The following is a 23,388-nucleotide window of genomic DNA, read 5'->3' as shown; positions in this document are numbered from 1 at the left end:
CACAGCCGAGACATTCACTGACCAGAGCGAGAGATCGAAATGTCACAAAAGAAGTGTGTTTTTGGTTGCCAGGGCAAGACAACCCTGCACAGATTACCAAAAAAAAAAAACATCAAGGGACCAGTGGACGGAGTTTATTTTTAAAGAGCATCGACGGAGTTGTGCAAGTGTTTGTGTTTGTTCCCTGCATTTCGAAGATGCTTGTTTTACAAACAAGGCCCAGTTTGACGCCGGATTTGCGCATCGTTTATTTCTTAAGGATAATGCAATCCCAACGAAAAAGGGTCACGATCGTGTGTTGGAACCGCAGGCGGTGAGTAAAACTGCTTCAAATATCTCTGTGTTGTTAACTTAGCTATCGGCGCGTAAGCACATCAAGTAAACCTTGTACACCTTTAAAGAAAAAAAAAAGAGGACATAAAGTGGAACTTAGTCATTTTCCAAAACCACTAAGTGTAACGGAGGCCAGTGAGTAGTGCTGTGCAGGTAAACCTCCCCGATCTCAAGAGACGCACTAGCAACAGACGCTAGTGGCTGTAGCCATGTAGCCTCCTTGTTAGAGGAGACCCGGGTTCGAGCCCCGCTCGGAGTGAGTGCGAGGAGCATCAGAAAGGACCCGGGAGAGAGCAAATATATACAGTTTCAATACATACCACATAGAGACGCTGTTGTAGTCGTTGCTGCTGCTGCTCTCGTTCAGTTTCAGCCTCGGGATCTGATTCTGGATCATAAATAAACGGCTGAATCTGACTGATAGCCATGGTTTATTTTGGATGATGTTTTTTTTTCCTCACGGTAATGTCACAACTTCCAAACGCTCTCAACACAAAAGCCTACTCGCGCTCGTGATTCTTTAGCTCCGCCCACACGTCGCGCCTCCAGCGGCTCGTGTTTTTCCGAAAAAAATCATCACAGACTATTTTTCTCTTATCAATATAATAAAACTAAAGACTTTTTGGAGATATGAAGGATGCAGTACTACTCTATAGGTACTCAAGATTAACAGGAGATTGAGTGAAAATGAGCATTTCACCCCCCCCCCCTTTAATTAATTCACATTGACGTTGTTAGCTAATCTTAATAAAACAATTCAGTCAATTCTACCTGATCTAATAGCCTTTTAATAGTAATTGACACATACAGTAATCAATGCCATATCTGCAATCAAATGTCAATAAATAAATAGATAGCTTAGCCTCATTATATAATTGTTTAATAGGTGAACAAGTAACAATGAAAATTTTTTTCTGCATATCAAATTGACTGAAATAAATAGCTTAAATAAACCTAGAAATAAACTGATAGCACAAGCTATGCACACAGATGAATCAGCAGATTTGGGCTGGACTGTGATTATGCTTAGAGAGCCTAGAGAAAAGTGAATAGAAGATTTTTTCCAAAATGTTCTGAGGAACTTTTTTTTTCATAGTTATCTATGATTCATGCCAACCTGCCAGACAGAACTGGCAGTCTATTTTAAATTAGCTTTAAGCCAGCGAGTGGATTTGGAAATGGAAATGTCTCCAGGGCTCAGAAGAAATGAGCAAATCTATTTAACTGGTCTAAAAAAGACCTTGTTAATACATTTTAAAATAAATGATAAAGAGCTTGTATGGTTATCTCTGTTTCAGCCTTAGCCAAACAACAAAACCCACAAATATCACTTTTTTTTTTTTACTTAATATAACAAAAAATAATTAGACAAAAGTGTCCCAATTTGGATACTTCATACACATGTTATGTTTAAGCAAATATCACTGCAAGTACTGTATAACAAAATATCAAAACAATGGCATTTATTCTTAGAAAATGACAGCACAAACAAACTTCAGGCAAACTTTAGGTCACATTTCAAAAGAAAAAATAGGAAGTTGAGTAGTGAAATTAAAGATAAAAAAAAATCACTGGAAACTTTCTAGTTATAAAACCCTGTTCACTTGAGCGGAAATGTCTTCGTACATCCGCTAAAAATCATCTTGAACATTAAGTAAAAAAAAAAACACTGGCAAAATGGCTCAGAAAAGTGAAGCTAACCTGCAAGTAATGACATTTAGGCATTTTTAAATGTGGCTAAAGTGAAGTGTGTAATCAAAATGGACTGTTAGACAAAGGTGGAGAAAAATCGCCTGTTTTTTAATGAAGCTCAGAGAAAGAAAGAAAGAAAATACTGATGGGCTTACTGGACTAATACACAGACAGTCAGGGGCATTATCTCCACTGTGAAATCAGGCCAATCCTTAATTAACGATCCCCTTCATGTGATTCTCTAGTCACTCTCTCTCTGTCCTATCCATGATCATCCTCAGCTCAGCACAAATCAAATCAAATCTAACTTTAGAAGATGCTGCTATTAGACTAGCAAAAGTCAGCACATCTCTCTTCTCATGGCCATGAGGCCCACAGCAAAAACAATGCTTCACTGGTGTCACAGGTCTTAATGAATAGGATCATGTTTTATACAGTATACATATTTTGGGGCTTTTCAACATTTTTATGAGATCAGATAGAGGACAGTGACAGGAAATTATTGGGGAGAGAGCGAGGGAATTGTGAGACAGGCCAGAGCCTCAAGAGCACTGGAGCACTTACATACCATGAGTTTGTAACAATGCATTTTTTTTATATTGTTCAATTTAGATCTTTGAGATGGTGCTCATCCTCTCAGTTATAAGTTGCTAGTGCGCAATCTCTTCAGAGGAGTGTCATGTGGAGGCAAGCAGGCCCATATGCTCATGTTTTACAGTTGATCTAACACATGCTAACACTGCAGGCAATTGTTGCTACTGTGTGTAACTTTGGATAATTTTTTTTTTTGTGTGTGCTTTCAAAACAATGAAAAAAGAATGGTGAGACATTCCCATTAGCCTTGTAACAAAAGCAGCTCACAGAAGGGCGTCTCAGGCCTGCAGCATGTACGTCAGAGGAGAAAAAAGACTTACATCTCACACAGAATTAGACAGTGTGTAAAACTAAAATCCTCTTTGACTTGGCAGCCTCTAATGTAAATGACATCAAACTGCTCAAAGCACAATCCAGCAGAGAACTGCTCTGGCAATGCAACTATAAGGTTGAACGAACAGGTCTGCTGGTGGATATCTGTTTAGCTTGTACAGCAAAATTATCTACATATTATTTGCGTATAGGGTTACTTTTTATTATCGAATTTAAAAAAATTAACAGAATAAGTACAAACAAGTGACAGATAATGACATACGAAACCCATAGAGTGACAATAACAAACGAAACCCATAACCAACAGAATAAGGAAAAATGTGATCTGTATAATTTCAAATCTCCTCCTAGAAAACAATGAAATGGAGTGCAACTGAGAAAATAGATTTTTGCGTAAATCTCCTAAGAAAAGTCTCCCACTTCAGAGATTGCCTTGTTCGTACTTCGCAGAAGATACAAAAATCTAAATAGATTATATTTAAATTATAAAAAATCAAATATGCAATTGTCTGACCATCACCCACATAATAATTATAATAATATATACCGTATTTTCCAGATTATAAGTCACACTTTTTTTCATAGTTTGGCTGGTCCTGCGACTTACAGTCAGGTGAGACCTATTTATCAAAATTAATTTCACATGAACCAGGAAAATTGAACCAAGACAAATGAACCAATAGAAAACATTACCGTCTACAGCCACCAGAGTCTATACTGTCTATACTGCTCACTGCTGCTGTAGTCTACACTGAAAACATAGAGCGCCCTCTCGCGGCTGTAGACGGTAATGTTTTCTCTTGGTTCTTGGTTCTAAATAAATGCGACTTATATATGTTTCTTTCCTCATCATGACGTATTTTTGGACTGATGCGACTTATACTTAAGTGTGACTTATAGTCCGAAAAATACGATATATATATATATATATATATATATATATATATATATATATATATATATAAATAATTTGCATATAAGTCGCATCAGTATATATATATATATATATATATATATATATATATATAAAATTATTTTTTTTTTAATCTTCACTCTGTCGACAATTGCATCATTTGTACTGTATCTATTTTTAACTTCAAATTTCAGGAGAAACATCAGTCAAAAGTTGATACATAAAGAGACCCAAAATTCTGTCATAATTCACACACCTTTATGTTGGTCCAAACTATTTTGAAGAGTGTTGGTAGCCAAACAGTTCTGATTACAGACACAAAAAAGACATTCCTCAAAGTACCTTCCATTTATGTTTCACATAGGGAAGTCATAAAAGTTTAGAGCAACAGAATGTGTAAATGATGACAGAAGTGTAATGTTTGGGTGAAGTAGTCATTTAATTAAACATAAATAAGAACCAAGCAATAAAATTGCCTATGGGAATATATGAAATGCAATGAAGAATGCTTCCTTTCCACAAATCTTTCCTTTTACCTCAGAATAGACTCAAAATTAATGCCATGACCTCCAAAGAAATCTTCTCTTTTCGTTTTCCATTCATTTTCTTTCTCCGGTCTTTTCTCCCACATGTGAGATCACCCTCCATTATGCTGTAGATAAGCTATGCTGCAGAATTGAGGATACCATTACAGCTCTCTGACATCACCCAAACTTTATCCTCTTAATCACAGGCTCAGCACACAGAGTTTAAAAGCACTAAAATCTCCAACACACACACAGAGATCACTCAAACTCCTTACACACATTACACACAATTCACGAAGGATCTTATTCTTTAGCCCTGCGCTTTGAGAACTTGACCCCCAAATCTAACTTTGTCAGACACAATCGGCAAGATCGCCAAACTATTCCAAACAAAATACAGCTAAACAATGAAACTAATAACATTTGACTTTAAGTGTGGTTTATTTACTCTCTTAGGACTGTTGAGAGTATTAGATGATCTGTGGATCAGCAAATATTAAAATGCAATAAATTTGATTTGTGCAGCTCAGTATGACAAGAAAAAAACACTAAAAAGAGATTTTCGCTTTCCATCAGCCAAAGTTCAGCCATGCAGTTAAAATTCATGCATTTTAGAAGCTGAGTAAAAATCGTCATTTTGTTAGAACTGTTCCTTTAAGGGTCACAAGAGCAGTTTGCTAAATCCCCGGGGCTAAGCCACTGTCAGTGGATAAATGACCTTTCCTAATCAATGTTATTTTGACAGTCATTAGTTTGTCTAATGGAATAAGGGGCGTGACTGAGAAACCGGCCTGACATTTGTTAATTAATAGCATCTGGCATTTAATTACATCACTCTCATTGAACTGCATGGCATGTCAATCATGTGTATTAATAACAAACAGAAAGTTCTTGATCATCACGCCTCCAAACAATGGCCTCATGCAAATCAGTATTAGTTCTATACAGGCTCACAGTAATGGAGCAGATGGGTCAGAAGAGGCGAGACAGACTCAGCAAGGACGCTCAGCATTCAGGCACGCAGGAGTTTTGTGATACTGTACCTTGAAGAACGCAGGGCCGGTGTGAGGCAGTGAGGGCTGGAACAGTGAAGGATCTAGTGTGTTAGAGATACAGGGCTCTCCTCCATCCTGTTTCCTGAAACGAGAGACACACTTCAGTCTAGCAGTACATCACACCCGTCATTTTTCTAAAAAGGGTCACAGCAGGGAAAACAGTGCAAAATGCTAATTCTTTGTGGCCTGTCAGTCAATGATTAAATCTTTTAATTTGTACCTTGGTAGCTTTCTGTATAATTAAATCACATTAAATTAAAGTTACTTATCTAGACCTAGAAAAACAAAAAAACTAAACGAAACAGGCTTATTAACATTTTAAAGGGAGGAAAATGCTTCCTGTATAGCCAAATGTAATGTAATGTAATATAATATAGGGAAGAAAATGCATTATATTTTTTTCTATGATAATTTGGCATACATTAATTAATAATATAATATATGATAACATATTTTTGAGCTTAAGGACATTTAGTTACTACTTGATGTATAATGTGTCCAAAAGCAGTTGACAACCACTGCTCTAAATGGTCAAAGGCCATAAGGGTCACCGCAGGGCAAGCTTTAGCATTGTGATAGCATGAGTAATGACAATTGTATCACCCCACACATGGCTGTACGGCAGCACCTCCGATTAGGCTTTGCATTTAGATTAGCAGGTTTCTCCATCTGTGCAAAGCTCCATGAAGCTGAAGAGGTGATGTGCAATATGCAGGGGCTGGTATAATACATTTTTTTAAGACTCCTATTGTTTTGACATGAGGCCATGATTAGATTTCCCATTATACTTTGGCTGAGGAGAAACAGATTGTATTACATTGCGGGCTAAATACGGTTCAGGGCAATGTAAGTGAGCTAAAGAATGACCCTGGATGCTCCATAATCAGACAACTGGTGAATTTATTCTTTCCTAAATGTTTTCGTAAAGATGGATCCTGACAGAAACTCCCAACAAGGTAACTGTGATTGCTGCGACACAAATCCTCCGTGGTAATTTAGGAAATGGATATGGATATAAAAGAATGAGTCCAATTAAAGGAAACTGCATGCTAACACACTAATGAAACAGATGCTGCACTTGCACCCAAAAATTACTTAAAAGATTAAAGGGGGATTTGAATAAGAATACCGCGAGCACCACTAAGGGATTTTATGCAAATCAGGTAATAGAGCAAATGTGCACATAAAATTAGCACTGAATTCAATTTGCACAGTGCAATTGACAATCTTTGTGGTCAATAAAATGTGTTAAAATAAAATAAAAATATACAATTAAAAATTAAATTAAAATACAATTAAATGTACCAAGCAAATAGTGTTTCTAACATTTCAATACACACTTTTTTTTTCTATTATAACACAGTGCATCAGTGTTTCAGTGCATTTGGTATCTGGTAAAAAAGGTGGTGTAACTCTTGACTGAATTTGCCCTTCAGGACTTGTTAGGTGCTTGTATTGCTTTTGGCGATCCATATCTGGGAAAATCCTTCTTTCTGACATCAAGGAGGGGTCATTATTGTTGTGCACCGCTGAAATCTCTGTAGTTTGTAAGAGGAGGTCAAAAGGAGACCTGTGATGAATCTTTCAAACAAAGAGGCAACTTTCCAGTTTGTACTTCTCAATAGTTCTCATGTCAGTTTAAACTGATGCCTATTACGGGTTGTTGTGGGAAATAAACCCAGAGTCTGAGCTTTACAGCAGCCGCCCCTTTGCTTGAATATTCTAACACCATCCATCAATTCCAGACAGCTACTTTAAAGGCAAATGAGATTTTGAAGACATGGCCATTTGGCTTTTAGCGTTCACATTAATGCATTACCGCAAACCATAATTTGAGGCTTGTTTTAAATTAACCCCCAGATTGCCCTATAACCCATGTATGGGTGTTCATGTGAACTTTTGCCTTTAACGGATCCAGAGATGTCTTGTGGCGTAGATTTCTGCTGTGGATAATGGATGTGATGTAATGCGGGAGTGATCAGCAGTGCTGGAACACAGACCTTAAATGAACCGCAGCTCAGCTCCAAAACTAAAGATAACAGAAACGCTCTATAAACATCCTCAGAAAGCTCGAATGGGCTGATATCCTTAATTAAACCATCCTCCAGTAATTGAGCATCCTTTAAATTAACTTCAATGAAACGATCTTGGAAGTGCACATCCCACTTTAGCTATAAAAATTGAACATTGTAGGCTCAGCATGTGGTGGTGAATTACTGCAGTGTAGTGGTAATTTACTCTATCGTTAAACTGACACACAGATCTGGTAGGTTTATTACAGAGTGATTAGAATTCCTATGTGCTAATTCTTTTCCCACACAGGCAAGAAATTCCCACCGGACTGCTGAGGGAACGCTCTGCATTCACAACCGGGATCATTATTTCACTCCCTACAGCTGAGCAGCCCAGAAACCAATTCCATGCACCAAACAGACAAAATCCTCACTGCAAGTCTGCAGGCATCACAGCCCTATGAAACTACACTACAGTACAGCCATGAAATTGTGCATAACATTATATGAATTGTTATTAATGCACACCGTGTTTGGAAATTCAAAAGTCTTGATAAACATTACATCATGGAGAAATGGATCCTATTGTATTAGTGCAAAAGATTAAATTTTAAATGCCTTTTATATTTAATCTTTTGCACTAATACAATAGGATCCATTTCTCCATGATGTAATGTTTATCAAGGCATATATGCCTTTTTATATATATATGCCTTTTGCATTAATAAAACTCACTTAAAATTAATCTTTTAAAACAGTAATAATTAAATAGTTAAATATATATTTTGCCAATTTTAAAAATTAATATCCATTTTTCATACTATACATCAAGTTTGTATACAATACTATAGTTGATGCGTAAATTCAGTTATTCAATTAAAATGTCTTTTTAATTAAGTTTTTGGTATTTTATTTTTGCTGTTGTTCTATTTACACAAAAAAGTATCACATTTAAATACGGACCATGAAAATGACATCAATTTTTAAATCGTAATTGTTTATAATTATGTTTAATGGTATGACCACAAATTTTAATAGTGGTGCATCAGTCTTACACAAGAGCATCAAGTTAAATGGACATTAATGAAAAAAAAAAAAAAAATCCCAGACAGATTAATTCATAATACACATGAATCTATAATTTGTATCTTATTAAACACCTGAATTATTAAACATTTGAATTGTCGATTTAATGAAGACATGAAATCATTTTCCCCTCGGCTGCTAATATCTAAAGACTCAAATTAAACTCCAACCTCTCCTCTGCTTTCCTCTTGAACCAAGTTCCATTGAGAGTAAATTCAGATATTTAAAGTCTGTGATTTAGAGGAGTGCAGCTCCGTGTGAAATTACATAAACCATTCACTCCTGAGGTTCTGCCACGCAGCAATGTTTCATTAGCATCACACCTCTGTCTTTAGCGAGTTTGAGTAACCACAGCAGATGCATGATGAAATGCACAAACGAGGAAGAGAAACTAATGAAATATGAACTACAGTCTCAAATGTGGTGTTGGAGAAAAGAACAATGCACTAAAAGCTCAAAAGTCAAGTCCTGAGCGCTGGAGCTCGGAGGACGACTAAAGAGGTTGGTAGGTCACCCATTAAGAAGTTAATTGTAAACAATGAATTGAACATTACTAATGCTTGCAAACGCACTCATTGCTGTCTTTCCCAGCATCCCTCTATATATCTAAATGAAGATTCATCTCTGGAAGCATATTGTACATGTCACCATTCATGCACCGCACACCTGCCAGATGCTCTGGCTGTCTCACCAAATCTCACACCGTATGCCACACACACCAAACCCCCGCAAACTGTCACACTTCATATTCCTGTACACATATACAGTGCTATTACTCACTGCGTGCGGATGGATGTAGGATCTCCTCTCTGCTCTTGCAGCGGTGAGATTCTCAAGTCAGTCGCACACCTGCTGGAAGCATTGATCCTCCCACTATCACTTCATTTGTTGCCTGGCTGTATCGCTCGCTTGCTCTTACTCTACTGCTCTTTTCCTCTCTCTTACCCTCCCCGTTTGCGCTCTTACGCACCCGTCCCGTCCCCTCCCCCGCTCGCTCAAACACTGAGGGCTGTCCATCTGAGCTGTCTGATGGGGCTGTAATTTGCATTCACCGTGCTTTGCCTTAATTAAACGCACACCTCTCCATCACAGACTGTTGCTCAGGCAACCAATTCACTAACAAATGATGTCCTATATCCTATTTAAAAACTGTAATCCTACCTTTACATGCTTTTTAAAACAGATTTCTCTTTGTCTGTTCCTGACTTCCGCTCTTGAGCCTCCAAGGGGTTTTTTTGTATTCAAGAGCTTGTTTCTCTTAAGTTAAGGATCTATTAAAAGGACATAATGTAAAGGAAGTGGATAAGATGAATGAATGGAAAACCACAGAAACATTGGTAATTTACTTATAAATACAATATGGAAGTTAAATAAAGGAAGTATCTTGAAGCGTCCCGGCTTGTCACATCAGAGAGTGACGGCACACATGTTCCACCGATCGAACATTTAAAGGGAAATTCTTAATCATTTATTCATTTCAGTCCTATATGACATCCTTTCTTCCATGCAACACACGAAAAAAGATGTAATGTGTGAACCTTAAATAGGATATGAAATCACTGATATCTTAATTTATATTTTTTTAAGAAGACTCTTATGCTCACCGAGGCTGCTTTTGAAAAGTACAATAAAAACATCAATCTAATGAACTGTTTGCTATTATAATATATTTCAAAAATGAAATGTACTCCTATGGTGGCTAAGCTAAATTTTCTGTGGTTTTCAGTCTTTAGTCCTGAGTGTCACATGATCCTTCAGATATCAGTTGAATATCCTGATTTGGTAGCCTACTATAAATTACTATAAATTTTAGGCCTGCATAAATTTTGAATCAGACTGATATAGAAAACATTTTTTTTTCCACAGACGAGGCTTAGAACAACATGAGGCTGAACTGAATACCTGTATTTAGTGAACTGTTTTTTTAAGATGCTCCTACAAACACATCAAGGAACTCAGCTAAACACAGACAGCACCTCACTGCATCAGACGTCTGCAAACACAACACATGTCTACCATATGACAGCAAAATACTGCTGTCCACAGCATAACTCAAAGAGATAATGCAGGATTAGAAGGAAATCTTCTACTCTTGAGAGACGTGTTTTGTAGTAATCAGTGAGCATAATCTGCCGGCCATGAAAAGCTGAAAACACACAGCTCATGTACAACTTCCCATTCAGAGAATAAAGAAGATCACGTTAAACTGGAAGGGCTGTTATTAGAAGAGGAATAAGATGTTGAGGAAGGCAGATAAAAAAAGGCAACATATAAATAAAAAACAGCATTTCTATCAAAAAAAAAAACTGTACATACTATTCAAGTTATTTTATTGTGAGTCATCTAATATCAGAGATATTTTTAATTCATATTTTCCTGAAAAATAAAAAAGGAATGCATGTAAATGATATTCCTTACCTACTGTAATTTTCTGTCAGAGTATTGCACTTTGACATTCCACATCCCATGTTTTATTTTATGGAAGGGCATCTTACTTTATGTGACCTCATCTGACTGCTCTGTGTATTACACAAAGAATAATATATATAAAAAAGGCTAAATCTATTCCATTTTTACCCTTCCTAATCCACACCCAGGATAAATGTGTCATCCCACACTGAGTGTCATCTTTCAAACTGCCCAGAAGCTGTCATGCTCATATCTGATCTCTAACTCTCCCTGATAACTTAAACCTCTTCTAATGATGGCCGTTGAGCCTCGCAGGTGTTCTGCATCTCCATCTGTCCTCAGAGAGGTGGAGAACAGCACAAAAAACGATCTTAACACAGAGATCAGTTAGTAAGTCTAGACAATAGCCTCAGAGAAAAAGTTGTTTTTCTGTCATAAAATGGATCCTTTTCCTGTATCTCTCTTAAGGGAAACAAAGACAAAACCACAAAAGTAGAGTGACTCAGACTAAAGCCATATTTGGCACATTAAAATTGTAAACTGAATCACATACACCACAATATCTAAAAAGGATACTTGGTTTAGTGTGTAGGTGTGCGGCTATCACTTACAGCAGAAATACTAATACATTGTGCTGTTCTGACTAATAAAGGCTTACTAAAAACTCCTCCTCCTGAAATACATGCCTGCATACTCCAAGAATATTAATCTATTCAAATGATAATCCAAAATGACTTAGAATATATGAATAATAATGTGACAACCCTAACTTAAGCATGGGGGAGGAGGAAAATCTTAAAGGGGTTCGCTCTGTTCCTCTCTTTCTCTCATTTGACTTAAAGTCAGAGTGAGAGAGTTTCAGGAAAGTAATTTTGGCTGCAATGTCACTACATTGTTCAATGTACATCATTGATTACAGTCTCGATTTTGCATATACAATACCAACAGAATGTTACTTTTGTTTCTGACATAGATTTTGTCATAGGTTTGTCCAAACTCCACAAACTACTTGTAACCTTTGAAGTATCAGATACAGTGTAATGGATAGAACATCAAAAACAAATCAGTTTTGCACACTGTGTCCTTATTTTCAAGCCAATGTCTGTTTATACTGAACTGTTTTTGCTGAACGTTCACACACCTAAAGCTCAAATTAACAAAATAGAAACAAAACTAAAGCACTAAGCAAAACAAAAACAAAACAAAACAAAACAAAACAAAACAAAACAAAACAAAAACAAAATCCTGAGCTACAAAACAAAAGCAAAAAAGGAAACAAAAACAATAAACAAAATCAAAATAAAGCCCAGAACAAATATCACATCACCTTAGCCGCAAAACTCATCTTCATATATATTTTAGGACAAATTCAAGCAGCATAACCTCAGCAGACCCCCTGCTCTCTATCACTTCCCCCTCCTCAGTTCCCATATGCATCTGTGAAGAAAACATTACTCATATTAGCACTAACTCCATCGAAGCCAAACTGAGTCATGTTCAAAACATTTACACAACAGGATCACAACTGCTGCCACTGACCTCATCTCCTGCGTGGGTGGTTAGCTTTAAAAAAAAAACATCCCCATTCCCCACAGAGGCAACGCATCTCACCTATAAACCATTTGCATGATCCGGCTGTTGGATATGTCAGATGATGGGTTTTTACTTTTAGCCATAATATAAACTGTGGTCTAGTATGTGTGGATAGAGGGGCTGGATGACAAGTGCATCACATGATGCAGTGACATGTTTTCATCCTCTCAAGGGCAGAATGATGTAACTCATGAATCCCTGATGCTGTGTGACCAGAACACAACCTCTAGAAACACACAGGATTTAAAGGTCCCATTGACATGGAAACGCCCTTTGGGAAGACTACACCTATTTATGTTGGACTCCACCCACCAAACGAGCAGGTGCAGCCAGCCCATGCACTTCATTATCTATAAACATTGATCTTCCTTTAACAAAGTGGCTAGTAGGCCTATATATAAGCCTACTGTATGTTGTTAATCCCCCCCAAAGCAACATGGAGACATCAATCACATCTATTCACTTCCAATCCACTGAGGAACCTCCACAGCAAAACAAGCTTAGGATTTACGATAAACGAATACAAAGGCAGAATGTCCTTCACCTATTCTATTTGATCTCCTGTACTGCTTCAGGATAATTCACACACATGAGGCGAGATGGGTTTTTCTCAGGTGTTTTTTTTTTTTATTCAAGGCCATAAAATTATATGGACATCAAGTGGATAACACGGCAATATTATTACAAATTAAAATTACTGCTTTCTATTTTAAAAGATTTCATTATTTTAAATAAATATGTTTATATACAGTATGTATGTATGTATATACAGTATATACATGTGTGTATATATATATATATATATATATATATATATATATACACACACACACACACACACACACACACTTTTTAAATTTCATATATTTTTTGTGTTTCTAAATGTCTGCTGAATTGCAAGTTTCATGATTCCCTAATAATTCACGGAACAAAATAAACCATCTCCATGTTCATCCTTGCTGCATGTGATTTCAAAGTAGTCTAACTCATAATTTATTTGTGCAATTCGGTTCAAATTTTTTTAGTATGAGGGCATTTCATACAATCTATCCATGTCATCTAGTTCCATCATGTGACACATGAATTCGCTCTAAAATACCCATAAAGATTTGGAAATATCTTAACTTTGCAAAATGATAATGCATTTTCTGGCTTATATTCATCATTGTTTTCCCTGAATGAGCCACCAGTTGAGAGCCACTCGGTTAAACTATTCTATTTGTTTATTACTAAACAGACCACTGTCACTACTGAGCAGTTATTAATATTTTTGTTTTTTGCAAAAAGAGAATGTGAACTCCAGAGCATGTACCATGACTCAGAGTTTGAACCCACGAACCCAAACCACCATTTACAGCAATTAAAGTCTCCCCTTCTCTCCCTGGCTCAGCGTATGAGAACCAAAATGTCCCGCCCCAGGAGGACACAGATGGGGAACAGCTATACATCACCTGCCCCCAGCTGGCCCTGCTAAAAACTCAAGCAGCAGCATCTGAGATTAGCTCCTAAATTCTTCATGTTCACAACTATTTAAAAAATTGTTATGCAACTTATTCAGATATTTAAATTTTGAATTCTGCAAACACCTCTTTTGATGAAAATGTCTGGAGTAAATGTACTATAAGAGGGCCTATTCAAAAGAAAACTAGAAAAAGTACAAACCTATCAGGTTATTGCAGGCAATTCCTGTAACAGAAGAAAATGTAAGAAAGGCCCCAAAGGATGACAGTAAGAAGGGTGTCTGAGGCAAGCAAAGGTTGCTGCTCTGATATTAAGCTGGCTACTATTGACACTGACATTCCTCAACCTACCAAGGCTAGAAGCAGCAACAGCATCCTAGGGATCCAAGCAGTTTTCAGTGGGACCTTTCTCCTTGTCCCACATAAATCCATTAATCACATATATATATTCTGCATAATTGTTTTCTATTTAAATATTAAATCAGTAACCCCAGAACTCCCCATAGAATATTTTTGTTTAAAACATACACTTTACAAGTATGTAAATGTGTGTAAAATACACACAGAAAAATAGACTTGTATTTCAAAAAAACATAATCCTAATGCTCTCTCTCTCTATATATATTAGTGCTGTCAATCGATTAAAAAAAAGTAACTAATTAATCGCACAATTTTTTAAAATTAATCGCGATTAATCGCGATTAATCGCAATTAAAAGACTGAAACTTTTTGGATATGTAAATGTAAAATGTAAATAATTAATGTAAACTCAAGACAAAGAAACTATTTAAATTCAAAATATGATTGTTTATTGGAATTTTTGTTTAACTTGTAACACAGATTTTCTCATGTAAACAACATACCTGCAATAAACCATCAATATCCTCCAAATTAACTGTTGGCTTGAAAGCCATATTTATTACAGAAATAAAAACACAGGCATGTAAGTACCATTTGAATTTCAAAACAATCAATGCCAATAAAAAACAAAAATGATTTCCATGTTGAATTCTAAGTGGACTGCAAAAAAATTCCAAAGTATAGTCATTGCCAGTGCTTTAAGTGGGCCGGTATGCACCGGTACTCAGTACCGCCACTTCCAAATATAGCTCTTGAGCATACCGGCGCCACCTCTCCGTGCGCCCAGAACGTGCTTGTAGCGTACCGGTACGCTCATTTGGACATCTGTTTTAATAGAGGTTTTAATCTTTTACCTGCACTGCCGATTTTCCGAGCGCCCTTCACAATGCAAGCTTCCTAATTCATCCCACCCAGAGCAGAAACTACATTACCCATTCACCCTTAAGTTATACAAGTGAATAGCGCATGTGTCGCTTTTCCCACTGTTAAGTGTCAACAACTCAACGTGGCCGGAGAAGGTGTGTGAAACTCGTTGTGAGTTATACTAAAGCAAAATCTTGAGTATTTATTGTCTGATAAACATTAAAAACTGTCTGCGGAGGTTGAGTCGTCCTGCAGCCCCCGCTGGCGGTTCATTGGCTGCAGCATCTTTTTTCTAAGTGCTAAAAAAATACCGTAGACGGCAAGGCAAAAATGTAGATATTCATTTATCTAATTAATCTATAGCCTATGCACAAAGACAATATGATTTTTTTGTCCCCTTTTTGTTTTAAAGCTTGATGAAGAGAGAGCGCGCAAGTTGCTGCAGCTGCGAGGAGGACAGTGATGCACGCGTACAGGAGTGATTGACAGTTCGCAGCACTGTGTACAAAAAATACTCCGCTACACAATTATTTCGTTATTTTCGTTTAAGCTTATTAACGTTAGCGTTACAGAAAGGTCTGATTTACGCACTGTTACAGTCATTGTTTTTTTTTTTTTTTAAACAATGACATTTGAGTTCATGATTTTAATGTTGCTGTTTCTTGTGGCAGACTAAATGAAGAGTAATGTTTCTTGTGGCAGACTGAAGAGTAATCCGGCAGAGTTTTATACTGAAACTTTCCGTCTAAAAGTCCTTCCTTGGTCTTATCCATATTTCTTTGCACGTTGAACACACATAGGCCACAACTGGAAAAAAAAAAAAACTGCAACCGCGTTAATTGCGTTATTTTTTTTTAACGCGTTAAATATTTCAAATTAATCGAATGCGTTAACGCGCTAATTTTGACAGCACTAATATATATATATATATATATATATATATATATATATATACACACACACACACACACACACACACATACACATACATTCTTTTAAGAAACTCACTTTAATATGATCTTTTATTTCTTTTTTTTGCACTGAAAACTTCAATTCAAACGTGACCACCACTTCTGTCTTTTTCTGTGGGTACAGCTAATGCCCTCCACTAGCTGCCTGCCTACAGTCTGTAATGGGTCAGATGAGTGTCTGCCTGCCAGAACCTCCAGAAGTGAGCTTGGACTGAGCTTTGATGCATGGCACATCAATCTAACATGCCTCTCATCTCCCCATGTCTCTGCCATCAGAACACCCCATGGTGCCTCTGGCCCTGAAGGTATTTTGATGGAATAAACCCAAATGGGCAGCTTCAGTTTGAGGAGGAGGAACTTGTACATCACAGCATGCTCGGGTCTAATATTTTTATGAGTGCTGATATCCACACTGATTAATAGCTGCTTTCCTCCGAGGCCCAGACCATCATCATTTCACTTTAACTATTCCTCTATAGAGATCTCAGCGTGAGCTGAAAAAGCAAAAATAGAGTGGTGTGGATATATCTCTGTCTTTTCTAGAATTTTAGCAGATTTGCTAAATCTGTTTACAAATCAGATTCAGGGAAAATATGATACCTTATCCAATGGAATTTGTGGCTCAATATTGCATAATCACATTTTTATGACCCATGGGATGGGAGTGTATTCATGCGTCCCTTGACTATAGCTGCTCTCCTTCAACCATACAAATGCACATTCTTCAGTTAATGTTACTATGCTTTAAAAAGGTTGCTCATTCTTCACAATGAAGTTCATGCTGTTTCCTATACTCGGTTACTTTCAAGCCACTGTATAGGAAACTCACTATGGTCTAACTAACTGCCACAAAAGTCGTTTGTGTGTGTGTGAGAATGAAGAATGATGACCTATCTCTGAGGATGAGATAACAGTCATTATACACAGATATATGGATTAAACATGCAGACAAACACCTTTACAAAACCAAACTAAGACTTCATCAAAGTGTATTCATCATAAAAGAGCTTTTTCATGCACCTAAAGGGTTTCTAAAAATGCATATTTCTGCAAATGTTGTTTTTAATACGCATGTCATGTGCCGTGTGATTACGATGGGTTTCCATTTATAAATGTTGTCTCAGAGAATCAGGGAATAGCTTGTCACTTTGCTGCTATATTTAGTCAGACAGTTGCATGTAAGGGACACACAGAAACAGTCTGGGCTGATTAAGTTTGACAGCTCTTTCCTCCCTTCTTCTTGAAACTCTAGACAATAGATTCCCATAAACACATACAGATACAGTAGTGTGAAAGATCAAGCAAACTCACCTGTATGCAGTTCTTGTGCTTGCATACAGTGAAAAACTCAAATATAGCCCTAAGAGCCTACTTCTTTGCTGTACAACTATGAACCTTGGCGGTGCACAGAGTCTGATAAAGAAAGCAGATCACTCAGGCAGTTCTCGAACATCTCAGGAGCATCATTATACAGTCAAAAGAGAGGACTAAAGAACATTCTGCTTATCTGCTTCTTCACAAAAGGAGATTTATAAGAATGTTCAAGCAGCTCTATTCCATAAATGAATGTATACAGGAACTAAAGCTGTTGAATATATAAGTTTGGCAATTTTCACTATGTACTAAGTAACAACTTTGACATCAGCGATATGATCTTGGAGAGATCTAAACCACCAACTCGAATGGGCAGTGAGGGCAGATAAATTTATATTATAAATCAAAAAAACATCAGTACTGATGCCTTTATGAAATATAAAGTGCAAATGTTTTGTGATTTTTTTTAGATGAAATGGGTAATTTGCCATCATTAATATTAAATAAACAGCAAATTGGAATCAGAAGTAGCAGCATAGTTCCTGTCTTACACAACCAAAAACTGGGAAACTCAGGATTTTCTTTCAGTCCAGAGTTTCCCATTTGGGGAGGCGTAAGTGAAAATACATGGAGGACGCAATAGTTGTGGGGGATATATTCAGTTTACAGCACCTGCATAAATGAACAAGCAACTACATGTGTAATGCACGTTTCATTTTTATTTATTTTTTTTGGTAGAAAAGGTACATTGGCATCTTCTGCCAGTGATTTAAATGCACCTGATGACCAGCAGTGATTCTGATGAAACAAACTTCTCAGGAGGACTTCAATAATACCAGAATTGCCAAAACAGGGCTAATAAAAAACAACAGCCTATGGTAAAAACAATCCACCAATGTCTATGTATCACTGTGTGCGGCTGCTTGCACCGGTGGACATCGCTCTGCTCTATCGATCTTATCAGACACAACCTGTTTCCCAGCAGGCTGTCTGGGACAGAAGGACATTGTGTGCTCTTAATGGCTCATTGTATTATTTTACACCAGCCTCTGTATATCTCTGTCTCATTTAATAATGCCAGACAGAACTCGGCTCAACATCGGTTAGACAAATGTGCTCAATTATATAAAACAAAATAGGACACCATGGCAGCATATTTCCATAAGAAAAGATCGACTTCGACTTAAAAGCAGAGAGTCTGAGGTAACCATGTCTCTCCTCACTGTGACACCTGCACTTTGTGATGAAAGAAGAGGAAAATGAACTGTTGTCACTCTGTACTGACATGACATATTTCTGCACTTTTTTCCAGAGATACTTTATCAAAGCCAGGGATGTCTCTTTGATGTCAGGGAAGTAAAAAGGGCAACAGGAAAGACACTTGATTGCTTTCAAACCTCTCCTCAGAATGTCAGCAGCCCTCTCATAGCCGCAGGTCATTCGGAGATTAATGAAAGCAAGTAGCTAAAGTCCACTGAGTTAATGGAAAAAATACACAGCATGTGTATTATTTCCACCACAGGAAGAGAGGTGAGTCTCTCTGGACCTTGAATGGGTTTAGCTGACCTGAGATGGGGTTAGATATAGTGTGGGACCAGCAGCCTGTAATCTGAGTGCCCTATTGTGCGTTAAGTGCTTCCGGATTTAGCGCTGGCCTGGTATTAGGGATGCTGTCATGAAAAGGAAGACTATATGCTACAGAGCTGCAAAACATGCAGCTGGATCATTCATTTACCTGAGGGAGAATGAGAAGGTTTGGAGTTCGATACAGCATTTTATTCAAAATAAAAATCTTTGGTAAAATTTTAAATGTCTTCATTTCCATAGTACATTTTCTTGTATCTAACTGTTTTTCAAAAATCTATTTAAGAATTATCAGTTCATTCAATTTCAGATCTCCCCAAACCTTATGCATCACAGTTAAAGCTGCAATGAAACCAATTAGCCACCTTCATGTCTTTACATTAAGGCTAAGATGTTAAAACGCATTTATTTATCTTCTGGGAAAACAGACAATATCCTGCACAGATATTTTTGTACACTGATGTCCTTCCCCCAACACCACATGCAGTGGACCATCTACAAAAAGAGGCTAAATTCATGGCTCAAATACATCAAAACAGGAACAAAAACTATGCTTGTCAGGCAATTTCATGCCACCTTTATATGGAGACGTAAACCTGATGCTGCTATATGCACATAATAACAGTGACCTAGATTGCCCATATGTACCAAAGAACGAGAAAAAGTCTGAATAAAACATATAGAGAAAGTGTGAGTGAAAGAGACAGGGAGATAAAGATGCCTTATTAACAGATGAAAGTGTCTCGATTCACACTCAGTAAGCAGCTCCATTCCTCTAACGCAGCATCATTGCTGAATATTGAAGCATTCCTGCTGGATCTGTGCAAAGATTGCTTTGTGACGCTAAGCAAGGTGCCTTCATTAAGCAAACCAAATCTAAATCCATTCATGCTAATGCCACGTCCAAGAGTGCAGTCCGCACATAATGACCACTAGACAAACACTTGCTGCCCCGCTGGCGAAATATTGACATTCTTTTCATATTCAGATCTGCCACTGAAAGATCTTCCAGAATTCAAACTCACCAGAACTTCTTCGGCCTCCTGATTCGAAAGGGAGAGCAAGGCATTGTGGATGTGTCAGGCTAATTGAGATCTGTCTTCCTTCCTGAAGATCTCAGGCCTACAGATGGGATTATGGCCTAATTCTGGATCACAGTAGTCAGATCCTGTCTCGCTCTAACAAGCTAATGAATCCTCTTCCTCTCAGTCTCTTTCAAAGACTCAAAATAAGCCTCATACATAAATTTGCATGTCTTTTTGATGAATTATCACCACTATATATAAAGCATTAGAATTAAAAAAGATGCATTTTCTATATGTGTTCAGATTTCATGTTCATAGCTAATATTTAGCATCCCGTTTGGCACAAGTTCCAATATATATTAATAAACTGCGACTCAGCAATGGACTACCTGTCAAAGTCCCGTCATAAAGCCACTGAAGTGTGATGTCAAAGGCTGCGATTGGCGTAAATATGAAGAAATCCTCAATTTGTCCTCAACTGCTCTGTGCCTTCAGAAAGAAACAGTGAGGAAGGATAGATGGGGTAGGGCTCTTGTCCTGCAGGCTGTTTGCTTCAGAGGCGGAGACTGATGCAGGCCGGGTCCTGAGGTCACACGTGGAGGGACGGATGCCGTTGGAGTCAGGAATCTGGTTTATCCCGTGGGTTCTTTAGGACCGACCTTCAGGCTGCTGTCCATCTGCGCCTGGCATCCTTAGCAGGCCTGTACACAAGGCCTGCCAGCACGCAGACACACACACACACTCTCACTCACACAGACAGGGGCGTGAGAGTGTCGCATGTGCGCCTCAGCCAGTTTGTCCTGCCAACACTGCAGAGCTGTCTCCCGTCGCTGTGGCAACAAGACAGCAGGACTGCAGTGTGTCCTCTGCGCTCCGGACCATTCTCATCCCAAAACCACTGCCTGAATCGAAAACATTTAATCTGGCTGTCCTCACTCTGTACGGCTTTGTGACACTTTAAGTTAAACACTTTAGTTTTTTTTTGACACTTTAGTTAAAACCAACAGTATACAACTTAGAATTTAAAAATCTGTCTATCTGCCTGTCTGTCTGTCAAACCATCATCCATTTGTCTATCTACAGTATCTTATTTAATGCATATATATATATATATATATATATATATATATATATATATATATATATATATATATATATATATATATATATATATATATATATATATATATATGCAAGAAATGTGCTTTGTGTAATAAATAATTACTCAATATAAAGTTAATTATAATTTTATATCAGTAAATCTTAAGTGATTTGAATAGATTTGAAGTACACTCATACTTATGAAATGAACTTATTTTTAACAAATTATGTCAGAGGATTTTTTTTTAAACTAGGGTATCGATTTACCCACCAAACCGGCCCACCCACCCATAAATCTTCAAAATTCCATGTGTAAATTGTCAAACTTTCAAAGACAATACTGTATCACTTCTATATTCTCTGATTTCTCTAATTTAATTCAAACTGAAATTGAAATCTAAATGTAATTCTCAAAGGTGCACATCCCTGCAACAGTAACCAGAAAGGTTTTTAAAACTACAGTGGCATCCTTAAATTGACAATAAGCTAAATGTGAAATCTAAATGGTATTACTAAGGAAAAGGCTGCTGCAACACCAAAGGGCTTTTGAATGGTTTCTTTCCAAGTCACTTAAAGCAGACAGAAAATTGTCTTTCCTCTGTAACGGTGTCCAGGCTGATACCCCTGAGCAAAACAGCATAAAAGCTTGTGGTTTCTGGAATGGCTGTTTCAGGCTATGACTGAGCTAAATGAAAAAGACTGTACTTACCACAAACTCCTGGCTCTGGAAAATGTCTTGTCAACTCTGAAATGACAAAAAAAAAAAAAAAAAGCATTTTAGTTAACGGCAATTCCTTGCACCTGTTTTCTCTTTACATAGAACAACCGGTTGCCCAAATAACTAAACTGCTGATGTTTGAGCTATCCTAAAAAGACATTTTAACATATTCCAACATTGTGAGCTAAATAAATGATCGTTATTACTCCACAGAAAAGCCAGCTGTTTATGGTTACCAATGTCCCTTTCAGAAATACCCTATTTAGAGTCATATTCATTGCTTAAAATCTAGTCTTTATTCAAAAAACAATTTCCCAGTAATAGGGGAAGTAATAGTGTTTTTGGTAACTATTGTTGGTAATGACCCTTTCCCATTTAGAATTAAATAGCATTTATTTTCTTTTTCAAATGAAATAAAATGATTCGAGTAAATTGTTTCCATCCATTTATCCTCAGTCAACATTTGAAAGCAATCAATTACCATTAAAAACAGCTAGCAGTGACTGAAACAGATGTTAATATTTAAATCTATATTTTAATATATATTTATATATACACTATATTATAAAATCTGCCTAGCACACATTACTGTGTGGGGAAAATGTCGACTTAGGCATGATCCTGCCACCAGCAGATGGTGTTGTGATACAACACTGGCTTGTTAGCTGAAGAATTACAGTGCAAAATCTGCACTTCTTACATGCATCACAGCAACACAAAAGATTAAAACTGCACAATCTGCACAACACATGGGACATACATTTAAATACAAAATATTTACCAGACATATCAGTTGTTCTGTACATGTTTCCCCTGCTGCTGTTTAGATACTCTCATATTTCCAGTGTGTTTTACTTAAAGTGCACATTCACCCCGGTCAGTCAGACAGGCGGTAGAGTCCGCAGCTTACGGCAATCCATCTTTCCAGCAACCTGTCTGTCATGGATTAGGCTGCATACTATCATGATTCACAGAGCTAGAAATAGACGCATGGTTGTTGCTCTTAGACACTAAAGCACCAACAGAATGTAAATGGACTGAAAGCATCACTTCTGTGTGTGTGTGTGTGTTTTGTTGACAGCTGCTATACAGTGGACTTTGAATTCACTATCCAGCCTCACCTCCACATAATAGACAAGAGGACAATCAATGTCACAGATGTTGATTTTCCTCTGACAGCCTCTCGTTTCAAAAAAGACAGCTGATGTTAAACGCTGACCCCTTCAGTGGCACTCAGAGTCAAGTACATCAACGGATGTTTCCATAAAGGTACAGTGCTAAAAGAAAACTACATAACCTGTGTTATTTTTAGTATATTGTCACCTCAAGTCCATACATGTTTGACAGTACTGAGAAAGCAGAGGCAGTGTGGGATTTCAAAAGGGAAGTTCAATGTTTCCTTTTTTTTTTTTATACACCTTCTCTGTTGACAGTCTTTGACAGT

The 23,388-nt window shown here is 37.3% G+C and overlaps 1 protein-coding gene across 10 annotated transcripts in view; it reads right to left on the bottom strand.

The window, feature by feature from the left end:
- Positions 1–23,388, bottom strand: part of LOC128011248 (rap1 GTPase-activating protein 1-like) — a 90,960-nt gene that overhangs the window by 27,336 nt on the left and 40,236 nt on the right. For 9 of the 10 annotated variants that reach the window (XM_052593442.1, XM_052593434.1, XM_052593435.1 and 6 more), the window contains exons 2-3: positions 21,936–21,971; positions 5,436–5,529 (exon numbers count right to left, since the gene is read on the bottom strand). Coding sequence is in view for 8 of the 10 variants with exons in the window: in XM_052593434.1 (XP_052449394.1) it covers positions 5,436–5,529; positions 21,936–21,971 (130 nt within the window). In the remaining 2 variants the exon portion in view is untranslated. Of the gene's footprint in view, positions 1–5,435; positions 5,530–9,325; positions 9,493–21,935; positions 21,972–23,388 lie in introns of those variants that run through there. The other variant, XM_052593443.1, reaches the window with a different exon arrangement.

This window comes from Carassius gibelio, chromosome B23 (genome assembly GCF_023724105.1).
Source record: "Carassius gibelio isolate Cgi1373 ecotype wild population from Czech Republic chromosome B23, carGib1.2-hapl.c, whole genome shotgun sequence".
In the NCBI taxonomy this organism is placed as follows: Eukaryota; Metazoa; Chordata; class Actinopteri; order Cypriniformes; family Cyprinidae; genus Carassius; species Carassius gibelio.
This window is presented reverse-complemented; position numbering and strand designations above follow the sequence as displayed.